This window comes from Perna viridis, chromosome 12 (assembly GCF_037379345.1).
Source record: "Perna viridis isolate PV_CMFRI_1.1 ecotype Kerala chromosome 12, ASM3737934v1, whole genome shotgun sequence".
In the NCBI taxonomy this organism is placed as follows: Eukaryota; Metazoa; Mollusca; class Bivalvia; order Mytilida; family Mytilidae; genus Perna; species Perna viridis.
The window spans coordinates 5,531,191-5,551,481 of record NC_142456.1 but is presented as its reverse complement, the minus strand read 5'-3'; the positions used below and the strand labels follow the sequence as shown (position 1 = coordinate 5,551,481).

General features: G+C 31.2%; 1 protein-coding gene across 3 annotated transcripts in view; it reads right to left on the bottom strand.

Moving 5' to 3' along the window:
• LOC148600964 (high affinity cGMP-specific 3',5'-cyclic phosphodiesterase 9A-like) overlaps positions 1-20,291 on the bottom strand; it is a 68,388-nt gene that overhangs the window by 17,020 nt on the left and 31,077 nt on the right. For all 3 annotated transcript variants that reach the window (XM_088556636.1, XM_088556635.1, XM_088556637.1), the window contains exons 6-8: positions 15,351-15,492; positions 6,258-6,353; positions 2,046-2,168 (exon numbers count right to left, since the gene is read on the bottom strand). In XM_088556636.1, coding sequence (XP_088412762.1) covers positions 2,046-2,168; positions 6,258-6,353; positions 15,351-15,492 — 361 coding nt within the window. The remainder of the gene's footprint in view (positions 1-2,045; positions 2,169-6,257; positions 6,354-15,350; positions 15,493-20,291) is intronic.

Here is a 20,291-nt window from a genome sequence, read left to right as displayed (position 1 = left end):
TCAGACTAAAATGACAGTCTATCAAATAAATTTGAAGTAAAATCAATTTTCTGACGCAAGTCCAGAAATCACTTTTTTTATAATAGTTTTTCTTAAAAGATAATGTTCAATCGAAAGATGAATTTGGTCTAGTTATTTTTAAAGGAAATTTGTTTAAAATACCTTTAATGTGAAATTAATGATCTTCTTATTTTCTACTGGTGAAATAAATCTTAGCAATCATCTGTTTTCAGAAATAACCTATGAATAATAATAAACCTGTACATAAGGACCACCTGTCTTATGTGACAACAATTTTGCTTTGGCTTGGAAGGACTTGTCATTTACAGTAATATTACCAAGTGTCCACCTTTATAGATCTTTGTCTGTTTCACTTGTGTTATTCCTTAGGCAGAAGTTTATGTCATTTAAGGAATGTAAATGTTAGGAAAAGCAGAATCACAATAATTTCATTTCTATTTTAAGTTAAATATATAAAGAAAATAGAAAATACACACAGATCAATTAAAATAGTCTACTTAATTGTGGGGGCAAGGCCTATATAAATAGCTCAAAGATGTGATCACAGACTCATGAAATATACTTTAAATATCACTGATAAGATGATAAATCCAGTGATCTTATTAATTTATTTTAATGACATGCACAGTAAATGTAATTAATATAACAAGAAACCTATAAAGTATTACTCCTATTAAATTGGAGGTTTTTGCTGTTTGAAAGCACTTAAATATATAGTATTGTACCATCTACATTTTTGTATATGCATATATATATATATATCTATATATATATCTATATATATATATATATATATATATATATATATATATATATATATATATATATATATATATATATATATAAGAAAAAAAGAAAAAGTGAACCAAAGATTCATCAGATCCTTTGAAAGGTATGCAGGGTATCCCATACAAACTTTACCTTGCATCTTTCGAAGTGTTGTGTCTTTAATACTATTTTTAACACTTATCTACATATGGGATACATGAAGACTTATATCTTCAGATTTACCTTCAATGAGATAAAAAATGAATAAAACTAGAAGAAGGTGTGGACTGACGAGCAAACGAACAGGCACACATCATGATCAATATAATCATTACGCTTTTATAAAGAAAAGGCTATACATGTATCAGGGGAAACTTCATGTGAACTTTCACACAATGTAGTGTGATGTTTCAGTCTATTTCTCATTCAAAATTCCTTAATTAATTTAAAACGTGTACAAATCTTAAGGATTTTAAAATTGGTTTTTGATGTTTGTGAATGCTAAATCTTAGAGTAGAAACAACTACACGTATTCTTTCTAAACAGGTGCATTCAGGTAAATGTTACCTGTATACTGTACCATTAATACATAGTATGTTTATTTCAAAAAATGTATTTCTGTTTATATTTACAGGAAGCTGCAGCTTTTTCACAGCCTTGGAAACTTCAACAGTGAATTTGAAACATTAATGAGTTATTCATTCTTTATAAAAATTAAATAAAACATACATGTGACTATCACACAATCCGGTTAATAATAGTTATTATTAGTCATGGCAGTTATATATAGTAGTTATGTATATATGTCACATGATACAGTCCTTGAACCGATCCGTGCAACAATTTGACGGATCGATGACTGTTGACTGATTGATTGCTGACGGATCGATTACGGATGACCAGTGACCAATCTGATCGCAGTTTTGTAATGTAAAATGACGTTAGATCTGTTTAAAATTAAAAAAAAAATGTAAAGTAAACACATAAATTACTGTTTAAATATATTACACTATATAAATATGTGTAAACTTGACAAAGAAAACAATAAAAACCTTTTATATTGACCACTCTGTGGTCACGTGATGCGATCACCAGTTTAATGGATCGGTTTGATGGATCGATGACTGACCGGAAACTGATCGATGATCTATGACTGATCACAATTTTTGTTGCACGGATCGGTTCAGGTACTGTACCAACCTTATATATTTTGTAATACCATCAAGGAAGTCATGTGACTGTCACATGATACCCACCTGATATGCATTGTTATACCCTGGATGATCCAAGTCATGACAGATAGCTGAGGTAAGCAGAATAAAAATATCAATATCATCTAACATTGACGGCAGGTCTATCAACCAAGTCAGACCATACATCTGAAAAATACAAACAAAACATGAAGTTTGCCACGATAGATATACCCCCCTCAGCAACTAAATATCTTATAATGTATGGCCTATATCTATATAAAGCACAATACTAAACTAGAAATTAATCTATCTATTGGCAATAGAGATGATTGCAATGAAATTTGGAGAGACAGAGTAATGGACAAAGTGATTCCAATTCACCAGCCACTTGCTGAGTAGGTGTTTAACATTTCAAAACCTGGAACAGCTGATACTAAGGCTCACTAAAATACTGTGTAAGGAAGACCAGAGAATTATAAAAAAAATTGCCTGGTCCCGCCTATAAGAATCTAATGGTCGTCCCCTAACATGAATAATGTATTATTTTTACACACAAATTGGGCCATTGACAAATGCCTCCCTATAATCTTTTTGGGTTATTTTTGCATATTTAGGGCTAACGGCCTATGACCCCCTTCTAAAATGATCTCTGATTACTGAGTGCAAGTGTGTGTGTTAGAGAGAATAACTGTTAAGTTTTAGATAATGTCACAGAAGTACTTAAGGCCTCTCTTGTTTTTTTCTGCTTTTTTTCCCCCACAAAATACAAAATTTATCAAAGACAAGACGTAGGAGTTCTGATCATCCCACTGTTCTACACTGAATCTGCCATTGGCAATCTACAAACATTCACTTTCATGGCACAATCTGCTCTAATACAATGTGCCTTCCGTGTGTCAAACTAATTAAACTTGTTTTCACCATTAGAGGCATATTATCAAATTTTATGTAAAAGACTGAAGTTAAATTTAATTGGAAAAAGTGTCAAAAGAGCTACTTAAGAGTGGTCTCTACTAATTAAGCTAGATATTGATTTGATGCACTATAAATATTACAAAATGACGTCTGTAATGATTGAAACATTGCCCTTGGCCACCTATCTGACCTATTTTTTTTCCCTATACAAAATGTTGGTTAGTCGGAACCAGACTTTTTGTATTGGTTTATTTCCTTCATGGAGTTGTTTTCTGTAATGATGACAATCAAGAATTGACAGATTCATTGTAATATGAAACAATCTTCAATCCTGTTAAAGGCTCTTCATGGCCTAAGATACAACTAAAAATTAATCACCAAGTTTTGAAAGTGTTCAACATGAATCTATAACAAATGAGAAAACAAAATGACTTTTGAAATATATTGCTTTGGAAAGACAAAAAAATTGCTTGAAAATATTTTGTCAATTTTGTACCATTTTCTGGTCATATTTCTGGCAAGGAAATGGTATTCACACCCAAGAAACAATTTCCTATTCAGTACAAACTTTCATTATTACCTAGTTTATCATATGTGAAAATATACATTGTAATGTTGTTTCCTGTGTGTGTGAGTGAACATGATTTCTAGATGTTAATATATCTGAAAAAATCAACAGTTTATAATTCTCACCAGTTCTTGTTATATGATGTGTATTGGTCTCACCATTATGACATCATTACAAAGAACTAATACCACAAAACATCCACTCCCTTTATAATTAGATACTTTATTATCTTTTTATATATAATGTATACTTAAACAGTCATTTTGGATTGGAGATATTTAAGCTAAAAAACAATACTTTAACCATTATCTATGATCTGAATGTACAATGAAGTATTAGTTTTTAATTATCGCCAACAATATTGCGATAGCAATCCACTCTTATTATTCCACAAAAACAGACATTATACTCTGATGACTAAAGCATTGTCCAAAGTTCATTTGGTAGTTATCATTCAGACTTAATCTAATCTCTGACAACAGACAATTTCCCCTCATTGACAAACTCAATACAAAGATTAACAGTATTGAATGCCTATATTTCATTCCATAGGCTTCTACTACCTCCATTGTCTTGTAATTAGTAAATAGTAATTAGTGTTCCAAGTTCATGGAAAGGCAAAATTTAGTAAGAAGTGAAATGTGTTAATTCAAAGTTGGTTGTGAAACTTTACTTGGTCAAAATATAAAGAAAAAAAACAATCTAAATTAACTTCTAATTAATTACAGTCCAAGTAAAGAATTGTATTATTTTGAACGTAATTACTAAAATTACAGCCTGCCTCCTGGTCAAAGTTTTGTATGTTACAGATTGAGAAACAATTAGTTAATACAAAAACTTACATGTATGTTGCATTAAGAGTATCAACCAATCACAAGGCTTATTACAAATCAATTATATTTTCAAATAAAAGAACAAAGTTTCCCAAACATGTTGAAAAACTATAAAGATATGAACTTACAATGCCATATGGATGAAAATAATTTATCAAGGAGTTCTAAGTTCAAAAGGCAATAACACACACAATAATGATCTGTCAGCCCCTTCTTGTCTTGGCAATGGCAACTTTTTGTATAAATCTCAGAGAGGAAAAAGCGTACTGATGAAAATAAGCCAAGTTTTTCTAAGTTCAAAAGTCAAAAACAATTGGCCAGTATCTTATTTTAAATCTGTCCCAGCTTCTGTTTGTAACAACCTTTAGTATAAATTATATCGTTTCATAGAGAAATATAAATGAGATTTTTTATGTTCAAAGGACAATTACTTTTACAAAATTGACCAGCTCTGTTTCTAAAATTTGACAAAGCTACTGGTTATAGCAACCTTTCAAATAATTCAGATGGAATTTCATAAAGAAAAGTCGGCAGTAGAGTGCTTACAAATGTTGGAAGGAAAATGGACAGATGATACAACAGACTGACGGATATCGGGCATTTCTATGTCCCAAATCAAGATTGAACTTAGGGATAACAAGTATATCACATAGAAGATACAAATAATATTGAAATATTGTAAAATTCATAAATAAAGGAGATAATTCTGCAAATGACACTGAAATAAAATAGTGAGTCTGACTGAGGATTTTCCGTGTGAACTCCCATCTAAGACCAGACAGACTGGAATGAATAATTATATACAATGTAATTATACATTTTATCCTATAGCAAATTAATAACAAAAATAAAAATATGTAGCCTTAGGTGGGTATCACAAATTACAGAATCTGCACGATTTTTACAAAGACTGCTACTTAATATGACTGGTGTAAATATGGCATTACCTTCCTATGACGGCTGAATGGTTCTTTCTGGTTTAAATTTGTTTAGAATTGGTTAAGTTTTAACACTTATTCCATGAGTAGTGTGCAACCTTATATCATTTTCTTTTTTAATTAAGCAAGAAGTGAAAATGAATCTTTGTAAAAATTACCATATTTTGGTGTGTATAGTGCGCATTTATGTATTGTGCACAGTGCAATTTTGAAGGTCTAAACGTGTAAAAAAAAGTTTTTTAGACTTAGGTTGCAGTAAAATTTTGTAAGACACAAAAATCGATATTTTGCAGTTGATCGGTCAATTTATTTACCTTGATGCCATATTTCTTATGAAAATGTAAAGGAAAGAAACTTCTATGCAGACTAAAACATCATGTAAACATTAGTAGCTATATAAATTGGATAATTTTAATTTCGAAGCATGATAGAATTGACACAAGATGTATGAAATGGCTTATAAAACAAAATCGAAAGTCAGGAAAATCAGACATTTCCAGTTTTGGTTGTAACTCAAATTTCACAATTTTTCATTTAAAAAAATACTTTTAAGAAAGAAAATTGTAAGAAACAATCAAAATAAGTATCAGAATAATCATTTTCAGCTGTAAAATCATTTGATAAGGAGGGTTTGACAAAAAAGGAATTAGTTACTTTTTGGTATTTAGTTGTTTCATATTAATTTCTAACCATGCTTTATAGGAAGGAAATATTGTACAACCTTTGTTTGAAACATGTTGTTAAGTCATTTGAACATGATTTGAAGAAAATATCACTAAAAATTTAATACTTAAAGATGTATTTGATGATTGGACAAAATTTCTGTCAGTAACATTTTACTTCGGGTTTGTTTGTTTACATTACGCAATGTCCTTTCACGTACCGAAATCTTTAATATCGGGGCCAATTCTTATGTATTGATGTATAATCTGCATCCCCATGTTCTGGAAATGATTTCTATGTAAAAATGTGCACATAATACACACCAAAATACGGTAGTTGCTTTACAATTGTTCCTTACCATTTGCGCAACCATAAAACAGTGTTTGAAGTTGTGGAAAGGCACTTGGTTATAATTTCTATACACTTCATACAGCCAATGGTGTAGAACCGGCATCTGAAATCACATACAGAAAAATGATCAAACATAATATGAATTTGCATACTTCATTGTTCAAGGTATACAACACTTGTACAGAAGTTAAAATCTAACAGCATCCAAAATTCACTACATGATATGCCCCATCTACTGTAACTTCACAACATATGCCCCATCTACTGTAACTTCACTATAACATATGTCCCATCTACTGTAACATCTCTACAACTTATGCCCATCTACTATAACTTCACTACAACATATGCCCCATCTACTGTAACTTCATTACAACTTATGCCCCATCTACTGTAACTTCACTACAACATATGCCCCATCTACTGTAACTTCACTACAACTTATGCCCCATCTACTGTAACTTCACTACAACATATGCCCCATCTACTGTAACTTCTCTACAACTTATGCCCCATCTACTGAAACTTAATTACAACATATGCCCCATCTACTGTAACTTCACTACAACATATGCCCCATCTACTGTAACTTCATTACAACATATGCCCCATCTACTGTAACTTCACTACAAGTTATGCCCCATCCACTGTAACTTCACTACAACACATCCCCCATTTACTGTACATTCAGAAACTACTGCCATGTTTTTATTATGGATTATGGCAAAACAGATGACAATGACTTAATAGCAATAATTTAAACTCACATTTTAACATCTTAAGCATTATTTATCATGAATATTTATCAACATTGCAAACATTAAAATCATATTTTCAGCTTCAATTACAAAATTGCAATAATTCCAGTATTTACAGTATAGAAAACCACATTGCGACAAAATTTGGACAGATGAACAGATGGACAGATGCACAAGGTGATTCCCATCAATGATCGGAAGTAAATATATTAAAGAGCAATACTCAATGTCTCCCAACTGTAGAAAATGTCTTTTCCCCAGATGCTATGACTTTTTTTACCAACTATCCCCAAAAACAATATAGCCTAATTCTTCTTTTTTATCTTTGCTCAAATCTATCCATATTTCATCAAAATCTATTGAGGTAAACTCAAACTACATGGATGAAGGGTCGAATTTTACTCTTTCTTCAATTATGGATAAAAATTGCTATTTTTATGTAATCATTCAATCATACACTGAAAATATGAAATGCTAATTTGTTCACATTAAATAAGTAACAGGAACCCTGTTTCCTGTGCCTTGTTGTATTATTAATCATGAAAACATTTTCATGTTTCATAAAATGCTTACTGGTAGCTTTTACAAAATTCATCTTTAAAATTATTAGACCTGAATATTGATCAGTCTACAAATTCGTGCAGTTGAATTTTTTTTTTCACTGAATTCCTAATAATTAAAAAGAATAATCAATACTTTTTGATTCATTTACTGCCTAAAGAGAGTCTTGAGATTCTTGTTACTTTGAACAATAGAGAGTAATGAATCTCTCTCTTTGTCTATCTCATAATTACAAAGTATAGTCAGGGAACTTTTAAATATCGTTATATCACTGGTAGACTATATTGCATCAATGTGATTTGCAGTAAGACAGCGTGCCTCTTATATAAAAATTTCCATTATAAACTTTTAAACAGTCACAATTCCATAAACTAAATATTAGAAATATTTTATGAAACATTTTCATGCAAAAAGTGGTAAATTAAAGTAAGAATTATAAATTTTAGAGACAATTGGGAATATTTCTTCATTAAATGCTTTTAGTAATGATGAGTTGGTACATCTAAAAGAATATTTATAGAGTCCTAAATACATAACTTATTGTATGCAACAATGTACTGTTACTGAATTTATGCTTGCATGTACTATAGACATAATTGGATGAATAGCTTAGATAAACCTCTTTATTCTATAATTTTAAACAAAATATAAACAAAAAATCACAAGTTATCACTGCATTAAAACATGATGATGTATATTTTATGTTGAATGGTTTTATGGGCTGGAAAGATTGAAAAAAACAAAAACAAATTACTCTCACCATGGGAGAACTGTGGTCTTAATATACAGGTTAATTTTTACAAGAATACATACCCTGCTTTTTAGACATGTTATTGCAGAATACAGTATCTCAGACAGGTCTGACTGTTCAAGCTTTAAGCATATAACAATTTCAGTTTTGTCTTAGGTGAAAGAACAAAGTGAGTTATCTTCCCTTAAAAACATATTAACCCTAGATTTTACAAGGTCAATGGCCATTTATTTGAGGCTGATTCATCTAAGAGATTTGGTTCTCTGTAAAATTATGAATAATGAAAGGATTAGTCTTCAGGTAATGCTTAAAACTCAAAGGTTCCTTTCATGATAGCCCTACGACTCTCTATAAAATTAAAATAACACATGTTTATCAAGATATTTTATTGAATAATTGTATAGTTTTTAAGTTTTGCAGCAGTTATTTTATATACATTTCAGGGCGAGAATGTTTGATCCAGATTCAAACATCTTCAAAATGCAAAATTACTCTTTAATTTGCAATTTTATGTGAAAATAAAGCATTAAACATGAAACATGGATATTCTAATTGAACGATTCATAAACAACACATTTAAATGCCACGAGTTCAAATCAAACATGTTTCCCTTTAAACAGGATTCATAATAACAAAGACTTCATACAACCATTGTAATGCAATATGCCTGACATATACAAGTTACAGTACTAAAAGGAAACCTTAGAAGTTTTGAGAACAATTAATGCCTCATGACAATAGAAAATTATGTCATTACAGGGGAATCACTCTTTAATGTAAATGTCAATTGTAAACTTAACCATAAAGACCTGCAAGCCGTTCAACAGGCAGAAATAGATAAAAAAAATTAAGTCAAAACTGGGTTTCCCGATCACTGTTGTCTTATGCACTTTTAATTCTTGGAAAATGGTGACAAAACCAGTATGTGTATGAGACATCAGTATGTATGAGACATCAGTATGTGTATGAGACATCAGTACGTGTATGAGACATCAGTATGTGTATGAGACATAAGTACGTGTATGAGACATTGTTCATAAACTGTTAAGTATAAGCATCATGAATGGATTCTGACATTTAAAGAGCAATCAAGGGAACCAAGATTCTAGCAGAAATCAAAAGAATGTAATCCAGGGACGAAGACCAGACACTGGAAAACAGACAAACAAATCAAAGAACATACAATAACTAAAATAATACATACAAAGTAACAATGAGCAACTCAGACTCCACTAAAAACAGGGAGCACGGACCAGGTGCACCAGTAGGGTAAGCATCTTCTGCTTTTCTAGAAACACTCAAGAGAGTAAGCTTGATACTTTGTTCTTGTAAATAAATCTAAGATCATATTAAAAACTGGATGACACTGCCCCACAGCCATTTTTTGCTTTGACAACCCTCACAATATTCTAATTCAAAATGTATTTGATAACTGATTCAACTAGAAATAATGTGAGCAAGCTCACAAAGAGAATACCTCCCTTTCATATAATAATGTGCAAGTGCAACTTTCTCCCTTTGCAGTCTCCCAACAGTAAATATACTCCTTCAAGCATATCTACAAATATTGCCTAACTTTGCTATAAAGTTTCATCAAAATCCTTTATGGGGTTTAGGAGGAGTTGTGCTTTCAAGACATGTGGACAGATGGATGGACAGACAGACAGATTGATGGGGTGAATCCTATATATTCCTAAAACTTGGTTTGCAGGGGATATAAGTATTGAATGAAAATAATTTAACTACTTTGTAACTTCCAGATCTGATAAAATGAAAAGTAGTACAAATTATATTGAATAAGTAAATGTAGGTCAAAGGTTAGACTTTAATTAAATAGGAAAGGGGGCAATTTTAACTACCAGGAACAAGTAAGCTCTTAATTTTCTATTTTTGATTGCATTAATAAATGATTATACTTTTTATTCTTTCATTCACCTTAAGCACTTTATTAAGGGATTTATGGCTCTGTTTCTATTACAGAAATTCTAGTTTGTTCTTTTTACTTTGATTTGGTCAAATACATCCTCCATTAGGTCAGCATTTCCTACCCACTTTTTTCTTAAAAATTGACTGCTCCATAGTTGTCCATGTTTGTACAGTATAGTTGGAAGATTTGAGGAAATTGAACACTACTCTCATACTACCATTTTTATAAATCAAACATCAAGTAAACATGTTATACTGCTTTTATTAAAATCAAACTCCTCAATCCCTTGAAATGTCTAGCTGTCAAGCTTTCATTAGAGTTACATATACATATCTCTCACTTGTCTCGCCCAAATGTCCAGACAAGTCACTTTTAGAATAGATTAATCTTTTCTTTCTCAGGCTTCCAATGTGTTGGTCATAACAGCAATTTGTCAGTTTAACAAAATCACCAATCTATTTTATTCCAGACAGCTTGGTAAATTAGTTGGAAAACATGTGATGGAGTCAAGTGAAATATTGTAATTTTCATTCATTCATTCCAAAAATAGGATGACTTACTAATCATCTTATTGAAGTATTTATGTATAAATTACAGCTATATGAGAATTCATTGAAAAAAACTTAGATCCGACTTGTAACAAATACACTATCATATCAACTTATCAAATGGTGAGTAATTTGACCCCCAAAAAAAACCAAAACAAAACAGAAGCAACACATTGGTGTGGGCGTAGTGATTACAATTACTTGATGCCCTACTAGATATAACCTCACTCACACAGGAAGTTGATATCTGACTGCAGTTCTTACAATATATGACGCTACATACAAAACATGAATCAACCCATCCAATGGGAGTTTTGGTAACTGCAACCAAATTCACACAGACGAAATTACAGACAGACAGACAAAGTGAATCCAGTAGACAACCCACCCATCCAGTGGTTAAACGTAACATTTCCTGTCTTAAGACATGTGTTTAAAAATGATTCGACCAAACCATATAGAATTTTCTGCACACATTGTCAGTATTTCTTAATTCTATTGTATTGGGTATCATAAATGTATATGCAAACTGCAAAAGGATGACAAAATTTTCTCTGACTATCTAAAGTACTGTGAAAGAAGGAAATCTTGCATTTGTGAGGTACAGATTTTTGTAGTTTTCAATGATCAGTCATACCATGAAAATGAAATTTCCAATCATGACACAATTAAATAAAACAAATATAGCATCTAAAAGGACATTATTTCAAAATGATACCTCACCACACTGCAAAACATTTTTGGGGTATAACCAACTTAATTAAAGGCATTAACCTTTGTGTAAATAATTCAATCAAACTGATATTCAAACTTAATCCTCATTTTACGATAACCAACAATGAAACAAATTTTCTAATTTTATCATCCAAAACTGTGAGGGGATGGACAGAAGGACAGAAAGACATACAACTTTCAGAGGTTATCATATCATACCTCATCACTTCCTGTGGTAGAATATAAAAATTCAAGAATCTGCAGACACTTTAAAAAATAAATACTTTCATAAAATATATTCATTAACATGAACATCCATCTTACCAAAACTTCTTTGAGAAAAAAATAACAATGTAGACTACTATATATTATTGTAAGAACAAGTGAATAGATGACCTATTTATTTAATGTCACAATCTGTCTTAATAAAACTGCAATATTTTACATCATTTCAAATATTTTTCTAAATAGAGTTTGATAAGTTAATAAATCATGGTTGACAAATTCCCAAAAGAGGAATTAACCAGATAATATACTGATTTAAAGAAAAACTATCAGTAAAATGCTGGCTGACAGTTCCTTAGAAAACTTACACCTTCAAAGGATGCACATCTACAAATGTACATATCATACCAAACCTTTCTATAAAATTTCAACAAAATCCCTTGAGCGGTTCAGGATGAATTGCGCTTAGAAGAAAAACAGCTGCTAAAAGTGTTTAGATTTATCACATAATCATAAATTTTGGAGCCAGATTAATACTTAAACCTGTCAGACTTTGGAATTGACCAAGAAATATATGTACATGTACAAAGTATGATTTTGGCCTCTTATTCTTTAACAGTGGACAACTTCCAATTAATCTAAACTTTTTTTCTGACAGTGTGTTCCAATGGACTAGTATATGTATACTATAGACCATGAACAATTTATAAGTTTTATTCATCTTAAACATCCCAAAACATTTTTGCCCACCTTCACTCCAGCCACATGAATCATAAGGCAAGTAACCTTCGCTCCAGCCCTGAGTTCAGTTCCAGTAAAATCTCTGTTTATATAAAAGTTATACTTTTAAGTGTTATGAAAGTTATGAAATATTATCTACCAAGAAGACCTAGATTTCGATAAGTTTATCCATGTATTACTGATCCTCTGACACAATATTTACTTTTTCAAATCTGAGGAATTTTAAATTATCAGTCAATCTAAACAAAAGGTAAGGAATGATTCATTAGAACAAAAATGTCTCTCCTGATTTTTTCACCAACTATTTTATAACAATCTATAGATTTTACAATATTTCACGAAAATGACCAAAAAAATCCTGATTTTTGTTATTTTTAACATAGGTTTACTGGAGACATTTATATTTCAAAAAAATAATAACCTGTCAAAATTCGTAGAAAATAAAAAAAAATTGATAAAGGTAAATAAACATCTCTTCAAATATTAGCTTTTTACTTATAAATGAAACTTAAAGATGATACTGCTATAATAACTAGTTCATTGCGTCATTTTCCACACACTAGTACTTATGTCTAACTGTCGAACATTAATGTACATATGTATCTAAAAATGATAAAATATAAAATAGTAACAAAATGTAAATAGTCCTTGTTTCAATGTCCTATATCAGTATATCCCATTTTTATTGGAAATAATTGAACATTAACAAGTACAGTGGAAACGTTAATATCAAGAAATAAACCTTAGAAAATCCATTTTATTTTCCTTAAATAACATAGATGGCCAGCCATGGTAAAACAATGATAAAATGCCAATGGAGCTTCCTTGAATAGTTTTGATTTCTATAGGTCTAGTTTCTTTATATTTTTGAACAGGCACAGCCTATGTGTTGCATGAAATGTTGGTCATGTGTTTACCACCTTTTTTACCATGGCTGTGAAAAGAGCTTTGAAAACACATAATATAAGAACAGCAGATTATAACCAGTTGCCTACTTAAATATTTTCAAAGAAAAACATTTTCAAAAATGGGTAATAAAACTAACACTGTCAAACCTGAATGTCTATGAATGTTTCCACATTTCCCTTCCTTATGCATGATCTTTAGGCAGACTGACACCTTGTATTTACAGGAATTTCATGGTGATTACAAATTGTTTTAAAAGATATTGACTTCTGATGTAAGATTTTATGAGATTTACAATTCACAACATAGAAACAATTATTTGGAGACTTCAACAAAATGGATAAAAACTTTAAACTGTTTCACTAAGTAACAAAAACATTTTGTTCACTAAGATCAATCAAATTTAATCATATTTAAAAACAGATCTTATGAGAGTAAGGTTTCATAATGGATCAAGAAAAATTGTTATATTTTGATAACAAATCATTTACATTAATTCAAATATATATCTGCTATCTTATAAGTAAGGTTTAATTTTAGCTAGTTTTACTCATCTGAAAAAAAGTCTTGTAGTCTTGATAATAAATTATTTACTTGAATGGCAGTTTGAGGCAAAGAAAAACCTTAAGAAAAGGTCACCTGCATTTGACTTTTATTAAGGGTGAACATTGATTTAACCAATTCTAATGGTGGCAAATGTAAGCTGCCCATTTGTATTGTTATATAATGAAAGCAATTATCTGTAATGGAAACGGAAGGCTTAACACACAATAAAACCACGTTAAATCCACCATTTCCATCAGAAATTCCTGTACTGTCAGAACCATTGTGGTGGTTTCCAACTTTCTGTTTTTTCTCGTGATATTACCATTTATTCCTAATGACTATTGCCTAGAGTTTATCAGTTCAAAAATTATGTTATTACCCTTCATTGAATCATAAACAACACTTTAAAATGACAATGGGCAATAATTTAATAAATATGAGAGCGGGCAAACATGGCACCAAAATGACAATGGGCACAAACAGAATTAATAACATCATCATATGGAATATTTAGATGTATTGAAAATCAACACAATATCACACTAACAATACTAGGCAAGAATGTTGAATTTTTGCCTAACTTTATGTGAATTGCCTAAAATTGCAGTGACTCAAAGAAGAAATGGTAAGGCAAAAAGAAATGTACTATTAAAATAGATTCATTACTAAACCAACCATTTATAATGATGATGACATTGCATACGAGGCAATTATAGGTCTAGAATTTGAAATAATATACCACTAAAACAAATGCTTTAGAATTTCCAATTGAAGAAATAGCTTGTAAAATTGATAAAATCACTTCCCAAGACAATCATTGCTATGTTTTTACTTTCCCTAGATATATTTTTTCCTTGTGCCAAGATGACAGGTAATTGGAATTCTAGACTGATACAATATAACACATTATACTGTTCAGATTTTTATTTGTTTGATATATTTACCCATATACACTTTGTACATTCAGTTTTCTAGGATTCCTATTTCCCGTTACCCGGGGCATGTCAATTTGGAAATTTGGGTCAGGGAAAGTTAGGTACTTAGTTACACTTTCCTGTGGCAAGTTGAAAACTTCATATGCTGTAAGGATTTGTTTTGTTAGGAAAGCAGTCATTGACTGTGAGAAAGTTGATTTTATATGGATTTTTCTGCAAGGAAACCTCAATTTCTGAAAAATTCTAGAACACTGACATCATATGGACCAGCAATAAATTATATGGACCACCTCACTTTCAAATTAAGAATTTGACGTCATAATTTAAGAAGATGTGCATGTTTTCTCTTCTCTACCACACCGCAAAAAATATCAATGGACATCTATGCTTCGGTTCAAAAAATTTTTTGGGTTGACCAATCGTGTATTGCAATATGACCCTAAGCATAACAAAGTATTTGCAAATTTTATCAAAATAAAAAATATTACCTCAATATTAAGTTTAGACACCAATTTTAAATCTATATACATTTGGCGTAGTAATATCAACATTTCTGGATCATCCCACTGCCAATTGTCAAAAGTAGGTTTCCGTAAATACTCCCGCACTTCGTCTGTGACTTCCACTTGACTAAAAAAAAAAATAATTTTTTAGACTAGATAGACTTCACTAGTTTTTGGTACATGTATCATGGACATAATTAGTAAATAATTTCAAGTTGCATCTAACTGATACAAATGTCAACAAATCAAGATACTTAGCAAAGTCTGTTTCAGAGGGTTTAATAAGGAGTTAAGTCTAATTAGGTTCCAAATGCATTGAAAACTCATATGAAATGAATTCGGGCAATGTCTGGTCATTACAGGTTTTGGGTTTATTTATAAGGTTTGGGTTACACAGGTTTCATTAATGTGGTCTCCACTTTGCTTGAATTTCAATTACAAAAATATATATAACTACAATGATGCATATATTTTCATGGTTGTTCATTTATTCAGATTCTGTCAATTTAAAATTGCAGGCATAAAATGTTCATGTTTTTAGAATCAGTGTTTTAAACCTAATTTCCCACCCTGAAAATAGCTGAAATTGGTTCATTCTCAGAAGTAATTTTAAACTTATCAATTGTTATGGTAAATATTCAAGAAAACCTCCCGAAGCTGTCAGTTTCACTGTCTTGCATCAAAGACAGGCTGAATTCTGGCCAATATAAAGAAAATAACATGCTTTGTATTCATGTACAGGTAGTTAATATTGGACCCAACCAAATCCCCCATCTACCCCAAAGTAAGAAATCAATCCATTAAGTGAAAGCCAAAATTTTCACTTTCATTCCATATAGTGAAAATGGCAAATTTCAAGGAAATGGAAAGTTAATATCAGACAAAAATCACTTCAACATATGCTCTATCTAGATAAAATAACAAAACAGATCCATCAACTGAGTGCAGAGATAATTGCAAAGAAAATAAATTGAATTGACAGATAAACAGACTGACAGACAAAGTAATTCCAAATATACCCTTGTTGAGCGTGGGCATAATATATCTTACTTTTCTAATGCACTTCTATAACAATCTATAGGACAAGATATTGTCTGGACATACTTTATTACCCAGAGAAAAGGTTTAATAGGGCTCCAATTTTATATATTAGTTCACTATTGATGTTTTGATATTTCAATGAAGCCCCTTTTTATGTCACATTATGCTTCAGATTGTGATAGCTTTTATCAATTTAGAAAATGGCATCCATTAGATCTCTTCAGAGAATAAACAAGTTTTCCAACAAGAAATTGGTAACAAATCTCATTCAATCACCTTCATTCAGTAATGTTTTGTAAGGCTAATGATCTATTATCATGGTAACTTAAGTACCACTCCATATAAAAATCTGACACTGTCAATGGTAGAGATGATTCAAGGTGCAGATGAAACCCACAGAACAAATAATGTTTTTTTTTAATACACATAGCAATATTTTTATGTAATTATAATCTTTTCTGTATTCAGATCTGTAATTTTGAAGAAAAAAAAATTTCATCTCCCACTCAAATCGACACAATCAATAACAATAACTCTTGCAAAGTGCCGATTTCATATACAATCTACATTTTGTATCTACAAATGTTGTATTTATCTTAACACAACCAAATGCCAACTAAAACTAGTTATGTGCTCTGTAGTGTAACAGTATTGTATTTCTGAATTAGAAATGAAAATGACTTCAATCAGGTGGATTTTTGATATCCATGAATCATCTTCTGCCTGATTTTTATCATGATTGCTTCTTAGAAGTATGCCACCTTACAGGAATGGACTGGTTGAATTGACCTCATATTATTCCTTAAAGTGCTATAATTTCTGATCTCTATTAGACTGGCATGTATCTATTGGCACAAGAATTTTTTATCCAAAATTAGGTAGCTAATTTTGACTTCGACTTCCCCATCATGAAATTTGTTTGCAGGTAATATAAGTCAGCAAGAGAATGTTTCATTTGACCCCTACCATAAAAACATAATGCGGGTATATATAGAATCCAAGAAAACATGTAGAACATTTCCACTACTTTTTTAACTTTTGACCTTTCAAAGACAAAATGTCTGGTTTTCAATTTGGTAATCTCAAATTTGACTTGTATTTCAGATAAGTTTCATTAAAATCTGAAAAGTTTATATTCAACTAATATGTATAATCCAACATGAAGTTATCCCTTGATAATTTAACTGTACATTTTTAAGTAGCAGTCATTTTAAAGATATTATACAGACTGGAAGTGATTCATGCATGTCATAAAAAAATAAGAAGAACTATTTCACCAGAAATGTGCACTGCAAATTTTGAAATGTGCTTATATATAGTTGTCAATTTTCTGTCATGTGAGAATCCTCATATTTATGATCATATTTTCAGCAGAAGGTACACCAAACTTTATGAACATACATCATAGCTATTTGGTATCAGTAACATTTGACCTTGTTGATAACATACCACAATATTGTTATATTACTGATGTCTCGACCAATGGGAAAGTGTGCAACATCCAGGGGCGTAGCTGCCTATACGCAAATACGCAGTTGCGTACTTTCGGAAAAAGTAACAAAAATAAAAACACAAATTTTAAAGATGAAATAAAGGTTTTATGCAATGACTCACTGGGGCCTTGAGCGACCCCCCTCCCCCCCAAGACCCCTCGCCGTAATTTTGCGTACAAATAAAACAGGCCTAGCTATGCCCCTGACATCCTATATCACACACTGAGCACCTGCGTTAAAGATTCACTCACCTCCTATACCACACACTAAGCACCTGCGTTAAAGATTCACTCACCTCCTATACCACACACTAAGCACCTGCGTTAAAGATTCACTCACTTCCAATATCACACACTAAGCATCTGCATTAAAGATTCACTCACCTCCTATATAACACACTAAGCACCTGCGTTAAAGATTCACTCACCTCCTATACCACACACTAAGCATCTGTGTTAAAGATTCACTCACCTCCTATACCACACACTAAGCATCTGCATTAAAGATTCACTCACCTCCTATATAACACACTAAGCACCTGCGTTAAAGATTCACTCACCTTCTATACCACACACTAAGCACCTGCATTAAAGATTCACTCACCTCCTATATCATACACCAAGTAACTACGTTAAAGATTTACTCACTTCCTAACTGTATATGCCATTTTTTAAAAACATTACTTCCAACAGTTATAATCTATTTCATGCGGAAATAGATTGCTAATTATCTATCTTTTAGCACTTAAATGTACTTATTGACCAAATGGAATATATATTATAGAGCTTTATAAGAATGCTAAGATACTGAAGATTGCATTTCTGAGAAGTATCAAGGAGGCCTGAGGGTATTGTTTCAGACTGGGATAATGTAGTTCTGCTATTTGTGGATACCAAAACATTGTCGTATGTTGAAATATACTGTAATTAAGGATTGGTTTGTGACCCTGCTAACTTGCTTCACAAAGAAAACTGAAGATGAACTAGCTTTAAGTGGTAGTCTTTATAAATATCTTGCATGTCAAAAACCCTAAAAATTCACTTTTATTTCTTATTCAGAAACAGTTACTAACCACATGTCCAATCTTAGTTTTGCATTTTGCTCTTGCACTTTTGAAATAAATATTAGGCTATGTACATGTATAAAATTAGTACTTTTCAAAAGTGAACCTTCTTAATTTGGTTAATTTCAAAGAGATGGAGCATTTTTCTCTCCTTCTGTGCAGAAAAGTCAAATATGGCGTACTATGATGTTTGTAATGTAGATTTTTCTGCACCATGATTCATCTCTACCGTCGACAGTGTTTGAATTTTATATGGAATGGTATTTAAAATCATCTTCATGCAAAACAGCCTTAAGATATAAGGAAAAAAAAATTCCCAGGAAATTCCATTTCCAATGAAATTGAAATTAAATCCTAAATTAAAACTTTGCATCAAGTTAAGAAAATCGTCATTTCCATCCAATATGAAATTTTACATTTAAATGTAAATGAAGTTTGCATTGCCTACAGGCTTTAAGTGGCTGTGATCTTATATAATCAAAAACAGATATAACTTCTATAGATCACATGAAAAAATGCATCACTCCATAATTCTGTCTATGCATGTGGAATTAGATCTTAGATGCGAATTTATTTTCTGAGCAAAACAAATGCACCATGGAAATCTAGATGATCAAACTAAATCTGCAAGCCTTATAGGTTAATATTTCAAGAAGAGCTATCATGAACAAAACCAAAGTATAAAAATAATACTACTGTGAGTTCTACTTGCTTAAATGGTTTGGTGTTGCTGCATTGAATAATTTTAATACTGTAAGACAAGTTGTATCTAAGCAGGTGTAAAATTTGGCGATTTTCAGGCAAACAGGTATGAGAATTATTTTAGCATTTCTAATTTTGGCAGATACTTAACGGTGCACTAGGTACTTATGCACCATGTAAATATTTTGCAGATTTTATTTTAGCATTTATAAGACCAATTGCTAAATTGTGCCAAAATAACCACCTCAGGAAATTAACCTGCTACAGAGCACTACTGCCATTTATTTTAACATTTGTCAATGAGAGTGTGTCATTAGTCTGATGAAAGACTAATCTTTAAACACATTCTATTTGATGGTTATATTCCTTTCAATCATTAGTACTATTTTGTCATATTTTACAACAAGCTAAGCCCTGCTGCTGGCATATTCTTTTGACACCCGATCCGCATGGGCGACATAGTTATGATATTGTTGTCATATTGTTAAGGATAGCATTTTCTGGTGTTAAGATTGATTTATTGTAGGGTCTTTATATAGAAATTAAAACACTATATTTTAAAAAAGTTTGTGGCATAAAATGGGTTGTGTCGTTATTGTATGACTTATGATGTACGGTAACGGTAGT